This window comes from Lonchura striata, chromosome 20 (assembly GCF_046129695.1).
Source record: "Lonchura striata isolate bLonStr1 chromosome 20, bLonStr1.mat, whole genome shotgun sequence".
Taxonomy (NCBI): Eukaryota; Metazoa; Chordata; class Aves; order Passeriformes; family Estrildidae; genus Lonchura; species Lonchura striata.
The window spans coordinates 1,150,100-1,170,607 of record NC_134622.1 but is presented as its reverse complement, the minus strand read 5'-3'; the positions used below and the strand labels follow the sequence as shown (position 1 = coordinate 1,170,607).

At 46.9% G+C, this 20,508-nt stretch overlaps 1 protein-coding gene across 6 annotated transcripts in view; it reads left to right on the top strand.

Annotated features, from left to right (window-relative positions):
* The window catches only part of TSPOAP1 (TSPO associated protein 1), a 75,172-nt gene that overhangs the window by 23,742 nt on the left and 30,922 nt on the right, over positions 1-20,508 (top strand). For all 6 annotated transcript variants that reach the window (XM_077787463.1, XM_077787464.1, XM_077787462.1 and 3 more), the window contains exons 6-14: positions 1,172-1,279; positions 2,102-2,185; positions 2,822-2,911; positions 3,616-3,738; positions 4,131-4,235; positions 4,964-5,014; positions 10,923-11,106; positions 12,023-12,243; positions 14,308-14,417. In XM_077787463.1, the coding sequence (XP_077643589.1) occupies positions 1,172-1,279; positions 2,102-2,185; positions 2,822-2,911; positions 3,616-3,738; positions 4,131-4,235; positions 4,964-5,014; positions 10,923-11,106; positions 12,023-12,243; positions 14,308-14,417 (1,076 nt within the window). The remainder of the gene's footprint in view (positions 1-1,171; positions 1,280-2,101; positions 2,186-2,821; positions 2,912-3,615; positions 3,739-4,130; positions 4,236-4,963; positions 5,015-10,922; positions 11,107-12,022; positions 12,244-14,307; positions 14,418-20,508) is intronic.

The following is a 20,508-nucleotide window of genomic DNA, read 5'->3' as shown; positions in this document are numbered from 1 at the left end:
GTAGGGAACAAGGTTCATGTGGAAGGTGATTTCAGATTTTGTATTTTTATTCTTTTTTTTAGCAAAAAATGAGAACTCCTTGGTAGCCTGAGCTTGAGTGTGAGCTCTTGGAGCTCTCAGGCTTTCAGCATAAGAGCCATGAATATAGATGTAGATAAAACCTGTGTTTTTCAAGCCAAAAATAGATGAAAAATCACATCGTAGGTAAAGTCCTTAGGCACTGCCCTAATGGCTGGCTGTACAGGGAGCTCAGAGCTCATCCCATGGATCCCTCAGCACTGAAGGTGTTCAGAGGGAAATGAGGAATCCCATGTCTAAGGAGAGGTCAGCTGAAGGCTAAGGCTGAGATGGATTCATAAAGTCCTGCTGTTTCCTCACAGTACAGGTTTGCTTTGATAATCATAAAGATCTTTCCCTAAAATCTGTTTATAAAAAATAACTTCACAGTTAATGTTTTAAACCTTATCAAGACCTGTTTTCTTCTGTGTGTCTCAGTTCTTGCCCTGCAGTCAGGGCTATTCTGGGCAGATAATGCAAGGCAAGTATTAGCTGAGAGCAAATATTCAGAGGATTCATGTGTTTGTCTGTGACCCAAATGAAAAGGCATTCTGTTAGAAACTTGTGTACAAATATGTATAGAAAGTGTCTCCTTTCATCTGGTTTGGTGATGCACAAAAGCCATGGCACTGCTGCCATTTAGCCCTTCCCAGCTACCAGCAGAGGGGGATGCTGCATTTGTTGGTAGTGTTTGTTCTTCCCTGCCCTTAGATTCTGACATCTTCACTTATTTCTGCCCTTTGTGGGCTGTGTTCCCCCTTCTCTCTGTGTCGCTTTGGGGAAGGCTGTGAAAGGTGTTGCTGCTGCCTCTCATTGGATCATTAGGTGAGGCACAAATGGGAGCTTGGATCTGAGAACTTCCAGGAGCCCACTGTTCCTCAGAGATGCTTCAGTCAAGCTGGGCTGGTTGGCACTGGGCTCCAGGATTCCCAGCACAGAGATCCCTGGCGAGGTGTCCAGCTTTCTCCATGTCAAGTGGTGCAGCTCAGAGATCAGGAGTTCCCTGTGGAGCACTGCTGTCCTGGGTGGTGCCACCAGGAAAATCCCTCTTCCCTTAGTGTGCTCTACAGTCTCAGGATGTCCCTGAGCTCCCTGGCATCTCTTCTGCTTTCAGGTGGAACCAGCTGTGCAACCACTGGGACCTGCCTCTGAAGGACATGAAAATTTTCCTCCCAAAAATGCAGTAACAAACCAGGAGAGCAGCAAACAGATACAGCAGCTGGTGAGTTGTGAACCTGGTTTGGGGGAAGCAGTGTGCTACTTTCTTATTTTTGTTGGGGGTTTCATATGTGCAGTCCAGGTAGAGATTTTGGGGACTGAAATCTTTTTAGGTGCAGCTGCCCTGCAAAAGTGGACAGCTTGAGGAATTGGTAGAACAACACAGGCATTCTGCATGTAGATTGTTGCTGGGTGGCAGGTCCAGGTGCTGGGCTGGCAGGGGAATATGTCACACTCAGATGAGATGGAAACTTGTAGATTCTGTGCTGTGTTTGGTTTAGACTTATTTGAACTGAGGACAGATGTGAATGAGGAATGTGTCCCTTGTGAATTATTCCAGCAATTAAGACAGTGCACAGGGAGGTTTAGCAGCTCCTGTTGATCTGAGTGGTAGTGAGTAGTTGCAGATCAAGAGGATGTCTGTGCTCTGTTAGGTATCACTGGAATTCAAATAGGAGCTAAAATAGCACAGCTGGTGTTTAAAGATGAAAATTTTATACAGAACATCTGTTGTTTTGCCCCTACACTTTGTCCTCTCTACTGTTCTGTATAAATAGGAACAGTCCATGCATGTGGAAGCAGAATTATTTCTGGATGGAAGGCTCAGGGAAGAGAAGAATAGTTTTGTGGGTTTTTTTTATTTTCCTAACTTTCAGAAAAATCTCCTTTGGTTTCTACATTGTTTAACTTTGTCCCAAAGAGATTTTGATAAGAAAATAAAAATAACTAATGCAGCTCTAGGTCTGAGAGGCTGGGCTTGAATTTCATATACACTGTAAGAGTGTAGATCAGGGCTTTCTGATCTACTTCTGCTTGTTTTATGCAGGAAGTTGAACTCAAGAAGAAGCGCAAAAAATGTGAAAACCTTGAGCATGAAGTGAGAAAAAAGCATAAAAGATGTAAAGAACTAGTAAGTGTTCTTGTTGCCTACTTTACGAGCATAATGGGAGGAGCTAAGTTATTGTGTGCCTCTCTTGGATTCCCTTCAGTTCATCTTAATAAGGAATCACCAGTGTTTCTGTTCGTTTGAACATTTTTTGGAGCTCCAGCCCTTAAGGCTGGAATTGTTAATTTAGTCTCCTGTGGGCTGAATACGGCTACACAAATCAGTGGATGAAATTCTGTGGCCTTTGCTAATTTGGGGAGATACATAACCATTTTTACAGGTACTCCAGACAGGTATTGAAATGGTAATAACATCATCTCACTGTCTTTTCTTGTGCTTTTTGTTGACTGAAATCCTATTTAATTCCAGGGAACTTTTGCAGCTCATAGCAGAACATCTGGATTTCTCCCTTCTGTTTCTGCTTTGCTTTGCTCAAGAGATCAAAGGCTGGTTTGGGTTGGAAGAGACTTTAAAGGTCATCCAGGTCCAATCCCATAGTCGGGTCCTGGGTTCTGTTTGGGCAGTGCTGCTCACTGTTGCTTCCCAGACCTCGAGCAGCATCCCACCAGCATCCTGCACCATCACAAAAAACTGCTCTGCAGGATAATCTGGGGGAGTTATTCAGAGGGCCTTGGTGTAATTCCTGCTCTTTCTGGACAGGAGATCCAGCTGCAGGAGGTGCAGAGTGAAAATGCACGACTGGCTGAAGAGAACTTGCAGCTGAATGAGAAGGCTGGGTGGGCAGGACAGGTAAAAGCAGTGCCTTTGTCAGGTTGGCAGTGTTGGCTTCTGCAAAACTCTGCTGAGAAGAACATGCTGTTCTTAAGTTTCCAGCGCAGTAATGGTCGTGTGCTGATCTGGGCTTCTGTTCCCAGTTTCTTCTCTGGACAAATCTAATGCACTAAAGTTAGAAAGTAATTTGTCAGTCCCATGTGTCAATTTGCCACCATGCATAAGGCTTCCTACTTATTTAATAACTGTTGTAAGTGGAAATGTTTGTCTTTCCTTGCATTGCTGGTAGTTGTCATAGTGCACCCTGGAACCAAAAGTTCCTCGTGGTAAGTGAAGGAGTCAAAGATTATTTTAGCAAGCTACTGAATTTTCTGTCCTGTTCTGTGTTTAATCCTAAAATATGGGATTAAAATTGCTTATAGACCTTGTGCTTGTTTTATTATCTCTCCATTATGTAGCTTGTTCCTATCCCAGTCTCTTCCTCCTTGCAAAAGGGGAGGGGAGATGAATCTAGGGAGAGAAGCAGTGTGCAAATAAATTCTTACACATTGAAGCCTGATACAAAAATGCTCATATGTTTTTTTAAGTGAAAACCTGAGGCAGAGGAGGTGCCTGATTTTGGTATCACTGCCTGCAGAAAGGACAGAAATAAACTGGTCTGTGTTGTTTTTACAAGAAACACCTATGGCTGCTTGTCCTCACTGAAAATCCTTTCTCTCCAGGTTGAATCTGAGAATGCTGACCTGAAACTGCAGGTTGTTTTAGTGACTAAGGAACGGGATTCAGTAATTCAGACAAATCAAGGACTCCAAACCAAGCTGGAGAATCTAGAGCAGGTGCTGAAGGTCAGTAGGATCCACATGGCTGGAAGGACTGTCCAAACACCTACTGATTCCTTTGAATGGCACAGGTTGTCTGTTTGTCTTTTCTGACCATTTTTTTGTCTCTGTGATTCCACTGGGAATTCTGCTTCTGCAGGATCCTGGAACATGGCTTTCCAAAGTGGACAGAGGTACTTTGGAAAGGCTGCTTCAGGGATTTGAGTGGGAGATAAGGTGGCCATCTCCAATTTGAGGGTTTTCTCTGACAATGTTGCTCTGCCTCATGATGGTAATTCCTCACTTTGTGCAATGATGACATGAAATACAGGCCCTGGTTTGGCTTTGTGACCACTGGTAGAACACAGGGCAAGGTTTCAGTGGTGTCACCACTCAGCTATGTGTGCCTTCTCCTGCAGCACATGAGAAATTTGGCTGAGCGGAGGCAGCAGCTGGAAGTGGAGCACAAGGAAGCACTGCTTGTCCTGCAGGAGAAGCAGGAGGAGGTCCGGCAGTTGCAGCAGGTATGTGCTGTGTGACAGGGACATTTTCCCCTCTGAATGGACTCCTGCACCTTGTTTTCTTTGGAGGTGTGCATGGGGGAGGTAGGTGTGAGTTTACAGGCTAAGAGTGTCTGAGTCCAGGTGAGCTCTGGTACCTGAGTAAAGTGAAGGGCTTTGCCTGTGCATGTCAGTTCTGACCTCTCCCTGCTCTATGTCCAGAGCCCAGAGATGTTTCCAGACTGTAGAGTGATTTAAATCATAAAATCATGGAATCATTAAGTTTAGAAAAGCCCTCCAAGATTGAGTACATCTGTTCCCCCAGCACTGGAAGGCAACTACTGACCCATGTCCACAAGAGCCACATCTACACAGCTGTTAAACTGCTCCAGGGATGGCGACTTCACCAGTGCGCTGAGCAGTCTGTGCCAAGGACTGTGAAGAAGTTTTCTCAGTATTCAACCTGACCCTGCCCTGGCACAGCTTGATGCCATTTCCCTTTGTCCTCTCCCTTCCTCCCTGGGAGCAGAGCCCAGCTGCACCCCCCCAGCTGTCCCCTCCTGTCAGGAGTTGTGCAGAGCCAGAATATCTCCCCTGAGCCTCCTTTTGTCCAGACTTAGCCCCTTTCCAGCTGCCTCAGCTGTTCCTCACCAGATTCATGCTCCAGTCTACAATGGACTACTCAAGTAGGATGACAATAGAAGTGAGCTCAGGTTGGCTGCTTTCTGATTTCCTCCCTTATTTTTTCTTAGGCACAGGCAGAGGCAAGAAGGGAACATGAGGGAGCAGTACAGCTTCTAGAGGTAAGACAGAAAGAAATGAGCCACTGGATTAATGGCTCCAGATTTGGTACCTTTTATTTATAATATCAGTTTGAATGCCTGGGGTTTTGTTGGTTCTTCTGCAAAATGCTGTAGTGCCTTGACTGGATGCAACATGTTGCTGCAGTGAAAGTAATATTTGGGTCAAATTTCAGGGAATTATATCCTAACCTGCTCAGTCATTAGATAGGTTACTACATTCAGATCGTGCCCAAAATCTCTTTTGGGGCTGCATTTAGTAACCAAACTCAGATCTGCCTGTTCCATTTTCCAGCATCATGTGAAAGGAGAATACTTGTGTCTGTGGGATTTAAAATTTTTCTTGTGTATGTGTGCTCTATTTGTTTTATTAAGGAAAAATAAGAAAAGTTTATTAGATAAAAGCAGGAAAACCTGAGCATAAGGAGTAGTGAAGCTTGAGGTAGCTCCCTTGTTCCATTTGCTCTGACTTGCACAGAGGGAATGTGCTTTGGCTGGTGGCTGACAGTGTACAGGTGCAGCCTGGCAGATGTGCTAAGCACTGCTTTGGGGTTGATTTCTGTCTGTCAGGGTGACTTTGGAAAAAAACGTTGGATTCCTGGAGCTGCAAAGGCGCAGTGCCAAACCCTGGAACTTGATGTGACAATTTAATGACTGCCAGAGGGTTGGGTTGGGTGTGGTGGCACGGAGAGCATCTTCTGCTCTCTCAGAGGTTTTCTGAGCACTGAAACATCTGAGAGGAGCAGGTTGTCTTGCTGTACCCTCAGACAGTAGGATCTCTTGGGGCTGTGCTCCTGTCTCCAGTGGTGGTGACAAGCAGTCAGGGCTGTCAGAGTGAGCTCCCTGTGCCCACTACTGTGCAGCTCTGTGGTTTTTGGGAGCCCAGAACTGTTAGTGCAGGTGGGAAGTGCCCTTGATGGAGATTGCTCCATGACTGCAAAATAGCACCACCTTTGGATGGGGCCTAGCCAGTAGATCCCAAGAGTGCTGGGCTCCTGCTGAACAGGATTGAAATGTTGCAGGTTGGATGAGTGTTAGGGGATGTGACATTATATCTTGTGCTTTTGCCACACCCTTTTGGGGACCTCTGCATTTGGCTGCAGAGATAGAATCAGCTGATACAGGTGCTGCTCTACATGACCTCATGTTTAGCTGGGTTCTGAGCAGCCTTTTGGGGAATGGAGGATTGCTGTGGTTCTGTGTCAGGGTCATTGGAGCAACTTGGTCTAGTGAAAAATGTCCTTGCCCATAGAATAAAATGAGCTTTAAGGTCACTTCCAGGCTAAACCATTGTGGGATTTGATGATTCTATGATGTTTGTCAAACATTTTCTGAACTAACTCAGTGAAAGGTTGGAGAAGCTACTTAAGTTTAAACCAGACATCTCCCTGTGCAAAGGAAGAAAGAGATAGTCCTCTTATTCTGTGTTTGAAGGTAATGTTCTACTGCAAGGGCCTTACTAGTTAAATATTCTTGCTTTCATGTTACTGGCACAGAGATCACAGAATCATCAAATGGTTTGGGTTGGAAGGGACCTTGAAGTTCATCCAGTTCTACCTCCTGCTGTAGGCAGGGACCTTCCACTAAACCAAGCTTCTCAGAGCCCAATTCAACCTGTCCCTGAATTTTATAAAGTAGGACAAAGAAAGAGAAACTGTCATTAAAAGCCAGTTTAATGCAGAGCAACAGTCATTTAAATCACCTAACTAAAATCATTCCAGAACATCAGTGTATGTCATGATTAGGGGTTTGAGATGCCTTTGCTATGTATTGTTATTTTCACATATGCATGAATTGCTTTTTTATGTGATATACATAAGGAATGAGTGTAGTCCATTTTCCTGCTTGAAGGGTTCTGTCCCATGATTGTCTTAAGTGGAGTCTCTCTCCCTGGAGATGGCCAGAACTGGACAGAGCTCTCAGCAGCCAACCCTGCTCTGAGCTGAGGGCTTGGATCAGGTGATCCCAGTGCTCCAGGTGATCTCCTTCAGCTTTAGGTGTTCTGTAGTTCTGAGAGATAAGGCAGTGACAGGGGTGAGGAGAGTATGCAGTGGGGTATGTGCAGAAATGCCATGGAGAGAAGCATGCTCTCAGCTTAGGAAGAAAAGCTTGAGGGTTATGGTCATGGGAATGAGGGAGTTCAGTGATTCCAAAGTACATAAGACAAGATTTCAACTGCCTTTGGCAATGAATAGATACAAAAGGAGACAGCCTCCTTCCAGGAATCCAGTTTTGTTGGGAAATGAGGGGACCAGAGCTCAACTTTGCTTGCTTTCCCTGACCTAGGAGCAGGATGCAGGACTGAGCAGGCTGTCAGCTGCTTAAGATCCTATCACAGCCAGGCTCTGAGCTGTGCTTTGATTCCCAGAACTCCGTGATCTCAGACCTGGGGAAAGGTCTGGGCACAAAATGTCCATTACATTCGTTTTTGAGTGGGTGCAATGTGCTGGGAAAAGGGGGCTTGAAATTTAGCAGCCACTCCAAGTATATTGTCATTTATCTCAAAGCACACTGGGATTTGGAGGCCCTCAAAAAGTCCCTGGTTATCTTATTCATGCATGTGGTGTGTAGGATTTAGCTTTTGTTTGGCAAGCAGATGCTTCTGGGAATGAGGTGGGAATCTCAGTATGGACCGAGGCAGGCACTGTAATTTGGTGAGAAAACAATTTCATTCAGACTGAGGGTTGGATTGTCTTTGGCAGAGTGTTGTAATGTAACTGCTGATGTGGTTTGATATCTCTTTTTGCTTTTCTTCTTGCTCCCAGAGTACTTTGGATTGCATGCAGGTACTGCTCTAATGCTGTCAAACAGGACATTTTTCCCTCTGCTCTGACTTTGACAGTTGCTTGATATCCTTGTTTTAACTATACTCTGGAAAAGATTGCAAGAGTGTTACTGCTAAGAAACAAGTGTAATTAAAGGAGCTCCCACTGTGACTTTGATGGAGTAGCTGTGTTTCTCTTTAAGTGCCTTGCTTTCTTGACCAGTTAGAATTAGGAGCTTGCTTTTTTTGGCACTTCCAGATTTTTAGAATTGTCCAACCGTGCTCCTTCTCCACTTCTAAGTGTCTTTGCAGTCCAAGAATGAAGTGTTTCCTTCCAACCCCAAAAGCAGTGGTGACAACATTGCAAATGAGTGTCGTGGAGAAGAAGACTGGTCCCGCTGGCTTTGTAATTGGGTGGAAGATGGGAAGCAGAGATTGTGGATAATAGTTTTCCCAGAAGAGGTGGTAACTAACGAAGTTCCAGCTTAGGAGCTGTGCTGGCTGGCCTGTTCACAGGAGGTTTGGAAAGAAGGCTGGTTTAGAAGTGCTAGGGTTTGTAGCTGACAGAAAACTTCTTTAAAACCTTCCAGTGTGGCAGAGATCTCAGGAGGAATGGGGAGATAAGGTGACATTGGCTGTGCAAAGGCACATGGAGGAGAGAGAACAGAGACTAAACATGCCTGGTGGTAGGCTCAGAATTCCCTGCTGGCATAGGAGGTACAGGGTTGGAGGTAGGGGATTTAAAAAAAAAAAGTCAGCCACAATTTGGTCAAAAAAGCAGTAAAGTGGTGGTAACTCTCAGGAAAGGACTTTATTGGGGTGTGCTCCCATCCTGTAGAAGTTCCACCCGCCCTGATGTGGAGTTATGGATGTTCCTTTAATTCCTTTGGCATCAGCCCTGCTTTTAGCAAGAGCTTGGACTACACACCTGTAGAATTCCCTTCCAGCAAAATGGGGATTCTCTGATCTGAAAAGTATATAGCAGAAGATACGGACAAGGGGTGCAAGGGCCATCTGAAAGGAGAACATGAGGTCTAGAAGTGGAACAGACCAGCCATGAATGAGAGTGTTTTAGAGGATGGAGCTGAGGTGGTGGTGGTAGGGTGTGGAGAATCAGTTCCTGAGTTGGTGATTAAACTGACCCCACCAAGCTCTGCTCCTGCTCTTGCAGCCTCTTCTGGAAGTCCAGTCCCTGTTGTGGGAGGCTCCTCTTTCTGCCTATTTTGGGTTGGGCACAGACACAGAATTCTCTGTGTCTGGAGCTTGATTCCTGCTGGTTCCCTGGAACCTCCAAGGCCACGTCCTTGGGCCTCATCTTCCTTATCCTCCTGCCTCCCAGCACTGCCCTGGAAACCCTGCTGCTTCCCAGCTGCCTGTGGTCCCCTGCAAAGTAGCTGCTAGAAGTACACCTTGTGTATGATGTGGCAGTAGTACTTAAGGCATGTTTGTATGTTGTTTGGAGTAACAGATTGAAAAGACACCTGACTAACTGTCTTAGAATTAAACTGTGAATTATCTGAGTTATTAGCTTGGCTGCCAGTGTAAATGGATTTAAACTGTGGTTTATGAATTTACAGGACAAGGTACTATTATGATGGTATTAAACACAATATCCAGATGCATCTGCTGGCTCATGTCTCCAGAGAAGACAGGAAATCCCCCTCTGGTCCTGCAGTCATTCTGTACCTGTCTGTTGTTGTAGGCTGTTGTAGGCTGCAACTGTTGGTACTGTTGAGGGTTTCTTTTCTCTGTTGTGATATAATGTTGTAGGGGAGAAGCCTTTATGTGAAAAATCCAAACTGTAAGTAAATTCAAACACTCATATTGGCAGAGGAATCCTGTGCACCATTACTTAGGAAACAAGGAGTTGACTCTGAGCAAGTGGATAACACAGACACTTCTGGAAGTTAGTCCTGGCATCGGAATTCAGTTCAGAGATAGTTCTTGCCAAACTTGAGAGACTTCACCAGGCGTTTCTTAGAGCATGAGAGCACCTTTGAACTTGTGGAGGGAACAAGTAATAAACTGAAACACCTAAAACAGATATGTCAGTCAAATAGAAATGCATGACCCTCCTAAGTTCTTAGGGAGCAGCTACAAAGGTTTTGTATTACTCTGAGACCACAGAGAGAGCTTTTACCAGGTCAGAAATGTTATTTTTAGAGCTGCTTATAATCTCAGGCTTTCTGTCTCACGTAATATTTGAAGGCATCATTTGTTTTTTGAGTTGGAAGGAGAAAAAACACTTCAAATACATTTGGTAGAATGGAAAATTTTGAAGAGTGCAGTGCAGTCATCTGTTTTGGTGCCTCTTACCTACAAGAAACAGTAAGAGGAGGGAAAGGAGCAGTTGCAGTCACCTGGGAATTGATCTGCCTACAACCTGGGGGAATGTGGAGATGTGTAACAACAGCCAGGAATCAGCAATGTTTTGTAAGGGGAAGTTCTAGAGATAGTAAAATGAGAATATGGGAAGATACAAATGTATCCTTCCCTCTCTAGAGTGTTTCCCAAGGCTTCTTGGCACCTCATCTTGCTGAGGTGTAGCTTTCTTGTCTCCAGCATGCATTTGCCTGGAGTAAATCACCCCCATAGGACCAGGGAGACAGGTGTGTGGGCTTCCCACATCAAGGGAGAGTTCTGCAACATAGGCCCATGTGGTCTCTGCCCTTCCTAGTGCCAAGAGGGACAGTTGGCAGTCCTGCCTGGAATGGTGGGGAGGTCAAATGAAGGTTTTTGGAGCTTGCTGGGGCCTCTGGAGTGGTGGACAACATTGGGAGAGCAGTTCCTTTTGAAGCCATTTGATTTCAATGCTCCAAACACCATGCAAAGCCTTTTGAATCTTTTTAAGGCTTATTTATCATTGACCTATCTCAGAGAGGATATTGAAGTTCAAACCCAGAATTTTAGGGATAAGTCCTTATGGAATTTGTAGTCAGCTTCCTCAGAGATGATGATGAGCCTCAGCTTTTCTAAGATAAGTAGAGGTGTGAGGCTGCCAGTTGCCAATGACTGTTGCTAGACAGGGCATTTAAAAGCATCTTTTAGCTCCTTGGAGTCTGTGAAAAGATGCAGCAAAAGCAAATCCTGTTTTGAGCCTCAGTGTTTCATCAGGGGTTTGTTCCTAACCTTGTTCTCTCCTGGCAGGCCCGGGTGAAGGATCTGGAAGATCAGTGTCGCAGTCAAACAGAGCAATTCAGCCTTCTGTCACAGGAACTCCAACAATTCCGGCTTCAAACAGGAAAAATCGACCTTCTCACCTCCACTCTGGTGACTTCAGAGCTGCCCCTTGCTCTGTGCAGCTCCACCCCGCAGGCCTGTTGGGAGAAGGGTAATTGCTGGATGTGCCTGAGAGGGCTTTGACAAATGGGTTGATATTTATGTCAATGAAAAGGGCTAAAGTGTGGGAATCCAGGGCATCCCTCTGGCTGCCCTGGAAGGTCTGGGACCCTGGCAGGGGGTCAGGAACCCTCATGTACAGTACCCCCAGAGACACTGTCTGTGATCTCTGTCCATGGAAAAAAGTTTTCAATCTTACAAGATGAATTACAAGCTCTGAGTGTTTGATATAAGTAATAATTAAGTGTGGCACGGGTGCAAAAGTAAAATTTTAGGATTCTAGATTAGGGGGTCCAAAGGGGACAAGATGGAGGAAATTGGGTGTGTCTTGTCCTTTTTCTCCTTCTTCATGTCTTCCATGTTTCACTATAGTGTTGGCATTTTTCTATTAGTTTAAGCTAGAGACACACTGTTCAACATAAGTGATAAATATTAGCACATTATTATAAATATAGCACACATAGTTTTTAGTATATAATGTTTGTAACATCCCACTGAGGGCAGAGCCCCACACGCTGCCCTGCAGGACAGAGCTGTGGCAGGGCAGCAGAACATGTTACAAATTAGCAAGAATAAACAACCTTAAAAACCAACACAAACACATTATGACTTCTTCTTTAACAGCAAGACTGACAAAGACTTTCTACAATCTCAGAATCATCTCAATACCACAGATTCCAACACTGAAGGAGTTAATGCAAATGTTTAGTGTAATTTTGGCATCTCTATCCCTCTTGTAAATACTTTTGATTCATTTTGTAAAGAGAAGTTGGCATTTCTGTGGCCAGGGAGCGCTCAGGTGTCCAGTGAGGCAGGTTTGTAGAGACTTGGGCTGCTCCCTGGGATGCTTGTTGCTGATCCTTATCCTGCCTGTGGCTGTAACTAATGGACAGCTGATTTTATTGCAGAGTCTGCTGTTCCTGGGTTACTCCCCCATCAGAGCACAAAGAAGGTTCACAATGAAGGGAGTGACGAGCTGGAACTGTTGCAGCGGGGGCTGGACACAACTGTGGGCTCCCCAGCTGCTCCCAGCAGTGCTCAGAAACAATCCAAGAAAGGGGAATCTCAGTCCAGCTCTTCAAAATCTGAATCCATGCAGAACAGCCCCAAATCCTGCCCAACTCCAGAGGTCAGTATGGGAGTCCCCTCTGCTACTTGTGCTTTCCAGCCAGAAAGGAATAAATGCATTGCTGAGAGCACTAGTAAAGTTGCATTCATTCCCTTCTGACTGCCTGAAGAAAATGGAATAAATGAGAAAAACCATAGGGGAATACTGAAATTACTTCAGATGCCATGTCTTTAATGCTCATTTGAATATTTTGCTGTGTATGAAGGAAACAACTGGGTAGATAATGCCTGGGAGCTTGGAAGAGTGGGATGGGATGTGTGAGATAGCTCTTTCTAAGCTTCCTTGTGGCATCTCAGCTGCCACTAAGACACAGAAAGGCTACAAACGGGAATTTTTAGTGTGGGGAGAAACTGTGTCCAGACTATCTTTTGCCTTGAGCTATGAATGAGGAACTCAAACTTCTTGTGTGGTGTTTTTAGTTACTAAGATATTACTTGGTAAAAAAACCACAAAAACATGAGAATATGCCAAGTTTGTGCTAAGAGGGATGAAGCTAACAGGCTTTGCATGTTTGTGTCACCAAGATCTCATCGATGGTTGTTGCTTCTTCTCCCCAGGAGCCCTTTTATGGTGGTGTGGGATTCACTTGAGCAGGGGCTGATGCAGTTTAGAGCAGAGCAGTGCTGTGAGCAGGGCAGGGTGTGGTAGCCTGAGAGGCACCTTTTGCTCTTTTGGGTTTTCCTGAGCACTAAAGCCACTGAAGTGCTGAGGTGCCTAGGTCAGGACAGCTTCAGTGCCAGGCAGAGCCTCCCACTGTATAAGAGCTCAGGGAAGTGCCATGTTCAGAGGCAAAGTGAAAGTCACACCTGGGGAACAACAGGTATGGAACTGTTAGCAATTCTATAGCAGGAAAAATGCCTACTTTTTAGTTCAAGAAAAAGCTTGGAAGCCATCCTGCCTCCTTGGAGAGATATGTGCCTGCAGAGATCAGTGTGGGACTCTTGGGAAAGAACCAGTGCATGGAGTGTTTGGCTTTCACAGCACATAACTGCGGGACATTCCAAGCTAAGCCCCTTCATTTGGGTGTTTCAGATTTTTGTTCTCCAAGGACATGGGGTAGGATTGCATTACAAGGAGTACCTTGAAAAGAGGCTCTGAACTCTTCCCAAGATTGGCTCTTCATGTATTAAAAAAAATACTTTGTATTCTGGTGCCTGCAATGGGTCTTCATCAAAAATGCATTTGTCTTGAGGTCTGTTTTAAAAAGGCAGTTTGAATTGGTTCATTGGCACAAGTTCAGACAAGCCCCAGGGAGTGCATTGCTTCAAGAATAGTTGCATTACACAACCCATTGCCACTGGATGTAAAATCCCAATATTTCATCAGGATCATAACAGCTGAGAGAAATTTCTCAAAGGTGCTTTGCTAGTAGGCACCATATGCCCTGAACGTGCAGCCTTCAGCTTAGGAAGTGCAGAAGGAGCTGCTGGCTAGAAAGGGAAAGGTTGTAATAGGAATGGGGGCTTCCCGCCCTGACTTTCATTCAGCATGTGTTGTTAGCAGAGCCAGCTAAAACCAAAAGTTCCAATCAAAGCTCTGCCTAACGTACATAGACATCCTACAGAAAATTTACAGGTGTTGGAGAGGACAGAAACAGTTAAAGACCCAACTTCCAACAGAGCTCCTTTGTTCAGGTTGACATTTGTGTTGCATACAGGCACCATACAGCTACCATTTAGGGGTAGCAAGAAATCAACATACTGAGTTATGGATTGTGGGGTGGAAGAGGTTTCCAGAGCCTCTGGTCAAGTCTCCTGCTCCAGGGAGACTGTCACTAGTTCTAGACCAGTGTGGCCATGGCTTTGCTGAGCTCAGGCCACAAGTTCTCCCAAGAATGGAGATCCCCCAGCTCCAGGAACTGTTTCCAAGGCTGTATCACCCACTTGGGCAAGGAGTTTTTGCTGATGTCTGACTGGGAGCCCTGAAGTTCCAACTTGGGGCTGTTGCCTCTTACTACTACTTCCTCACCTACAAAGTCATTCTTAGAGATGGCTCTTAGAGGATATGTTCACTATGTACAAACACACTGAGTGTTTGTTTACTCAGATCCTTATCTTTAATTAGGTGGACACTGCAAGTGAAATGGAAGAACTGGATGCTGACAGCATCTCCCTCATGCCAGAGCCAGGCAGCCAAGGCCCTGCAAAGCTCCAGGTGTTCTTAGCTCGATACAGGTACTGTGTGCTCATTGCTTGTGCTCTTGTGAAGTTACACGTTACCTACTGTGAAGTTCTGAAGTTCCCTACTTCACAATATTCTCTAGGATTCACCACTGTTAGGAGTGGATAATAATGGGGGTAGACCTTTTATCTTATTTCTCAATGGGATTTTCACACTGGGAAAGCTGGGAGTGTCTATCCTGAAAAGAGAAAGCTCTGGGGAGACCTTAGAGCTCTTTCCAGTGCCTAAAGGGGCTCCAGGGGAGCTGGAGAGAGACTGGGGACAAATAACCTGAGTGACAGGACAAGGGAATGGCTTCCCACTGCCAGAGGGCAGGGATGGATGGGATACTGGGAAGGAATTGTTCCCTGTGAGGGTTGTGAGGTCCTGGCACAGGATGCCCAGAGCAGCTGTGGCTGCCCCTGGATCCCTGGCAGTGCCCAAGGCCAGGCTGGACAGGGTTTGGAGCAGCCTGGGACAGTGGGAGGTGTCCCTGCCATGGCAGGGGGTGAAATGAGGTGAGCTTTAGGGTGCCTTCCAACTCAAACCATTCCATGATTGAATGATTTGAGACCTGTTACTTCCTGCACAATCCAGGCTTAGCTCAACAAAATCACATTAAGCTCAGTAGCTGTTCAGTGAACAGCACTGCGTGAAACTTTAAATATTGGTATCTGTTGAAAATTAGTTCGACCCGACATGTACATTGAATTGTCTGTTTTTTTCAGAATAGTGGAAGTTTTCTCCAAGAAATCTTATTCCAACAATTAAGAAAATTTCAGCTTAGAATTCCTGAATTTTTTGGCCAAAATACTTCTGGCTGTAATTTCTAAGGGACAAAAAAAACCCCAAAAAACCAACCAAACAAAAAAAACCAAAACCAAAACAAAAACACAGAATAAACCCAGATGTTTTTGATAACTGTTGCCATCCACTGAGCCATCATAGTCAAGCCCAAGTTGCTAGAGTTCAGTGTATTACCTATTGTCTTGGTTCGACAAGACAGGAGTCTGTGAAAGAGGGCAAAGCCTCCTGTGCAATAGAGAGCGGCAAACCCCCCTCCCTCTGAATTACCAGGATCTTTAAATTAAAAGGCTCTCAGGCAAAGATATGGGAGTGGGAGTAACAATTCTTTACTAGGAGAAAACTAGACAACAATTTAAAAAAGGCAAATGCAATCGGTACAAACAAAACCAGTGAAAGAAAAAAAAGTCCAGAACCTGAGGGATGCCAGTATCAGTTCTGCTGGGACAATTGCTTCCCTTGCAATAGTTGATGAGTTGCAGCTGAAGTGGTGATCTTTAGAAGGGTATAGTTTTCCTCTGAAGATCTGGTGGCAGTGGGGCCGGTCTTCCTCTGCGCCGGGGTTGCCTCTGAGCTCCGCCGCCGTCGGCTCAGCGCGCGCCGGCTGCTTCGCTGTGAGTGCCGCCGAAGAGAGAGAGAGAGAGCTGCGAGCTGCTTCTCCGGGAATCCCGCGAAGAGAAGAGAGAGAGAGAGCTGCTTCTCTCGGAATCCCGCGAAGAGAGGAGAGAGAGAGAGCTGCTTCTCTCGGAATCCCGCGAAGAGAGGGAGAGAGCTGCTTCTCTCCCCAAAAAGCTACCCCTTTAAACAACAATAGAGTGCTTGGCTTCCCCCCTCTGGGTGGGACCCCTCACGGTGTTACATTTACCAGCCCTTCATTGAATCAGTCAATGGTGTATAAACAAACCATTGCCTCTACAGGGCAAACCATTGTCTCTGAGAGAGATAACAAAAACCTGTCCAACCGGTTTTGCCTTCAACAGATGGCAAATGGAATACAAGCTTATCTTACAACCCAGGACATTATCCACCCCTTATTCTATTTCCATCTGCACACCATGAAATCTTACACCCAGTTCTCTCTTAAGACCAAGTTTCCCTGTGGTACACAGCGGGTCTCCCCATCTTCCTGCATTACCCACCAAGTGTAACCAGGTCCTTGAGCAAAGACAATCCCACGAATGGGTTGGTCTTTGCCTGAGGTGGGATTAATCCAAACAGTTTTCCCTAAAATACCTTTCATATGTACTACAGGGACCTTATCTCCATCTACTGCGTGTAAGGGTTCTGACTGAGCAGGGCCAGCTCGATTGACAGACCCCTGGGTGTTGACCATCCAGGTTGCTTTTGCCAGGTTAATTTCCCAGTTTCTAAATGTTCCCCCACCGAGTGCCTTCAGGGTAGTCTTAAGGAGTCCGTTGCACCGTTCAACTTTGCCGGCAGCTGGAGCATGATAGGGAATATGATATATCCATTCGATACCATGTTCTCTGGCCCAGGTGTTGATAAGGCTGTTCTTGAAATGGGTGCCGTTGTCAGACTCAATTCTCTCAGGGGTGCCGTGTCTCCACAGGACTTGCTTTTCCAAGCCTAAGATGGTGTTCCGGGCAGTGGCATGAGGTACAGGGAAAGTCTCCAGCCATCCAGCGGTGGCTTCCACCATGGTCAACACGTAGCGCTTGCCTTGGCGTGTCTGGGGCAGTGTGATGTAGTCAATCTGCCAGGCCTCCCCATACTTGTACTTGGACCACCGCCCACCATACCATAGGGGCTTCACTCTCTTGGCCTGTTTGATGGCAGCACACGTCTCACAGTCATGGATAACCTGGGAAACACTGTCCATGGTTAGATCCACCCCTCGGTCTCGTGCCCACTTGTAGGTGGCATCTCTGCCCTGATGACCTGAGGCATCATGAGCCCATCGAGCCAGGAACAACTCCCCCTTATGGTGCCAATCTAAGTCTATCTTTGACACCTCTATTTTTGCTGCCTGATCTACCTGCTCGTTGTTTCGGTGCTCCTCATTAGCCCGACTTTTGGGGACATGGGCATCTACATGACGGACTTTCACCGTCAGCTTTTCCACCCGAGAGGCAATGTCTTTCCATATATCAGCAGCCCAGATTGGCTTTCCTCTACGTTGCCAGTTGGCCTTCCTCCACCTTCCCAGCCAGCCCCACAGAGCATTGGCTACCATCCATGAATCAGTATAAAGGTAGAGCTTTGGCCACTTCTCCCTTTCAGCAATGTCCAGAGCCAGCTGAACGGCCTTGAGTTCGGCGAGTTGGCTTGATCCACCTTCTCCTTCGGTAGCTTGTGCAACTTGGCGTGTGGGGCTCCATACGGCTGCTTTCCACTTCCGGTTCATCCCTACGATGCGACAGGAACCGTCAGTGAAAAGAGCGTAGCAGGTCTCCTCTGCTGGTAGTTGGTTGTATGGTGGAGCTTCTTCAGCCCTTGCCACTTGTACCTGCTCCTCATCATCAGTGAGACCAAAGTTTTCACCTTCTGGCCAGTTCGTAATTATCTCCAAAATCCCAGGGCGATTCAGGTTTCCAATACGGGCGCGTTGAGTGATGAGGGCAATCCATTTGCTCCATGTGGCGTCAGTGGCATGGTGGGTAGTAGGAACCTTTCCTTTAAACATCCACCCCAGCACCGGTAGTCGGGGTGCCAGGAGGAGTTGTGTTTCTGTGCCAATTACCTCCGAGGCGGCTTGAACTCCTTCAAAGGCAGCCAAGATTTCCTTCTCTGTGGGAGTGTAGTTGGCTTCAGACCCTCTGTAACTTCGGCTCCAGAATCCCAGTGGTCGGCCTCGAGTCTCCCCAGGCACTTTCTGCCAAAGGCTCCAAGACAACCCATGGTTCCCGGCTGCAGAGTAGAGCACATTCTTGACCTCTGGTCCCGTTCTGACTGGGCCAAGGGCTACAGCATGAGCAATCTCCTGCTTGATCTGGGTGAAGGCTTGTTGCTGCTCAGGGCCCCAGTGGAAATCATTCTTCTTTCGGGTAACCAGATAAAGAGGGCTCACAATCTGGCTATACTCAGGAATGTGCATTCTCCAGAAACCTATGGCACCCAGGAAAGCTTGTGTTTCCTTTTTGCTGGTTGGTGGGGACATAGCTGTGATCTTGTTGATGACCTCAGTGGGAATCTGGCGCCGTCCATCTTGCCATTTCACTCCCAGGAACTGGATCTCTCGGGCAGGTCCCTTGACTTTGCTCTTCTTGATGGCAAAGCCAGCTTCTAGTAGTATCTGGATGATCCTCTCACCTTTCTCAAACACTTCTGCCGCTGTGCTCCCCCACACAATGATGTCATCAATGTATTGCAGGTGTTCTGGAGCCTCACCCTTTTCTAGTGCAGCCTGGATCAGTCCATGGCAGATGGTGGGGCTGTGTTTCCACCCCTGGGGCAGTCGGTTCCAGGTGTACTGCACGCCCCTCCAGGTGAAAGCGAACTGAGGCCTGCATTCTGCTGCCAGAGGAATGGAGAAAAACGCATTAGCAATATCAATGGTGGCATACCACTTTGCTGCCTTGGACTCCAGCTCGTACTGGAGTTCCAGCATGTCCGGCACAGCAGCGCTCAGCGGTGGAGTCACTTCATTTAAGCCACGATAGTCCACAGTCAATCTCCATTCTTTGTCAGATTTGCGCACAGGCCAGATGGGGCTGTTGAAGGGTGAGTGGGTTTTGCTGACCACCCCTTGGCTCTCCAGCTCCCGAATCATTTTGTGGATGGGGATCACGGCATCTCGATCCGTCCGATACTGCCGGCGGTGCACTGTCGAGGTCGCAATTGGCACGCGTTGTTCTTCCACCCTTAGGAGTCCTACTGCAGAGGGGTTTTCTGACAGTCCAGGCAAGGTGTTCAATTGCTTAATGTCTTCTGCCTCTACAGCGGCTATTCCAAAAGCCCACCTGAGTCCCTTTGGGTCTTTGTAATATCCGTTCCGGAGGAAGTCTATGCCTAGGATACACGGAGCATCTGGGCCAGTCACTATAGGGTGTTTCTTCCACTCCTTCCCAGTCAGGCTCACCTCAGCTTCCACCAGAGTCAATTGTTGTGATCCCCCTGTCACACCAGCAATGGAAACAGGCTCTGCCCCCACATGTCCCGATGGTATCAGAGTACACTGTGCACCAGTATCAACTAAAGCATCATATTTTTGTGGCTCTGATGTGCCAGGCCATCGGATCTACACTGTCCAGAAGATCCGGTTTTCCCGTGCCTCTCCCTGGCTAGAGACAGGGCCCCTCTAACACTGGTTATCATTCCTTCCCTGGGCATACATACTAGAGGTCCCTTCAAGGGGGTCTGACAGATCGTACCCACAAGCTTGGTCACGGGAGGTTGAGGCTACCTTCACTTTGGTGGAACTCCCCCGGTTAGAGTTTCCCTCCTTGAGTTGACGGACCCGTGCTGCCAGGACAGAAGTGGGTTTCCCATCCCACCTCCCCATGTCTTCCCCATGGTCACGCAGGAAGAACCACAGATTAGCCCTTGGGGTGTACCCTCTCTCTCTAGCTGGGGATTGTTGGGTGCTGATTCTGGGGCCTGTGACTCTCACGGGTGCTGTATTAAGCTTCCTTATCTCCTCCCTCATCTCCTCTTTAAACTCCTTAATCACAGCTGAGATATGAGCCTGCATTGGGCCATTAATCATACTCTCATAATTCCTAAGTTTGTTGGCAACAGAACCTATTGTCTCCCGGTGGGTGTCAGCATTGATTGTTGCAATGAAGGTGGCGTATTGAGATGGCCCAAGATTTGCCAGACTCCACAGCATTTGTCCCGTACACCTGACCTTGTCAGGGTCATCATTGTGTCGTCCATCCCTCCCAAAGAGTACCTCCAATACTGCCACTTCCCTCAGCTGTTGGATCCCTTCCTCGAGGGTCTTCCAGCGCATTCTATGATGGTGCTCTTGCATTCTCTCTCTGTGGACAAACCTCTCCCTGACACTCATTAAGAGCCGCTCCCAGAGAGAAAGGGACCCTGGTTCCCTTACAAAAACCTGATTTATACCCGAGTCCTGGGTCAAGGGTCCCAAGTTCCTTGCCTCACCACCGTCCAGCTGTACGCCTGTACCCATAAGATCCCAAACCCGGAGTAGCCAGGTAGCATAAGCCTCACGCCCTCGTCGCACAATGTCTTTATGCAGATTGCGAAGACTTTCGTACGTCAGGGACTCGGTGATGATAGCAATCTCTGGCTCCCCTGTGGGCTGTGAGGTTCCTCCATTCCTGTCCCTATCTGCAGGGTGCTCTGCTTTCACCTTAGACTTCCTTGTTTCTACCG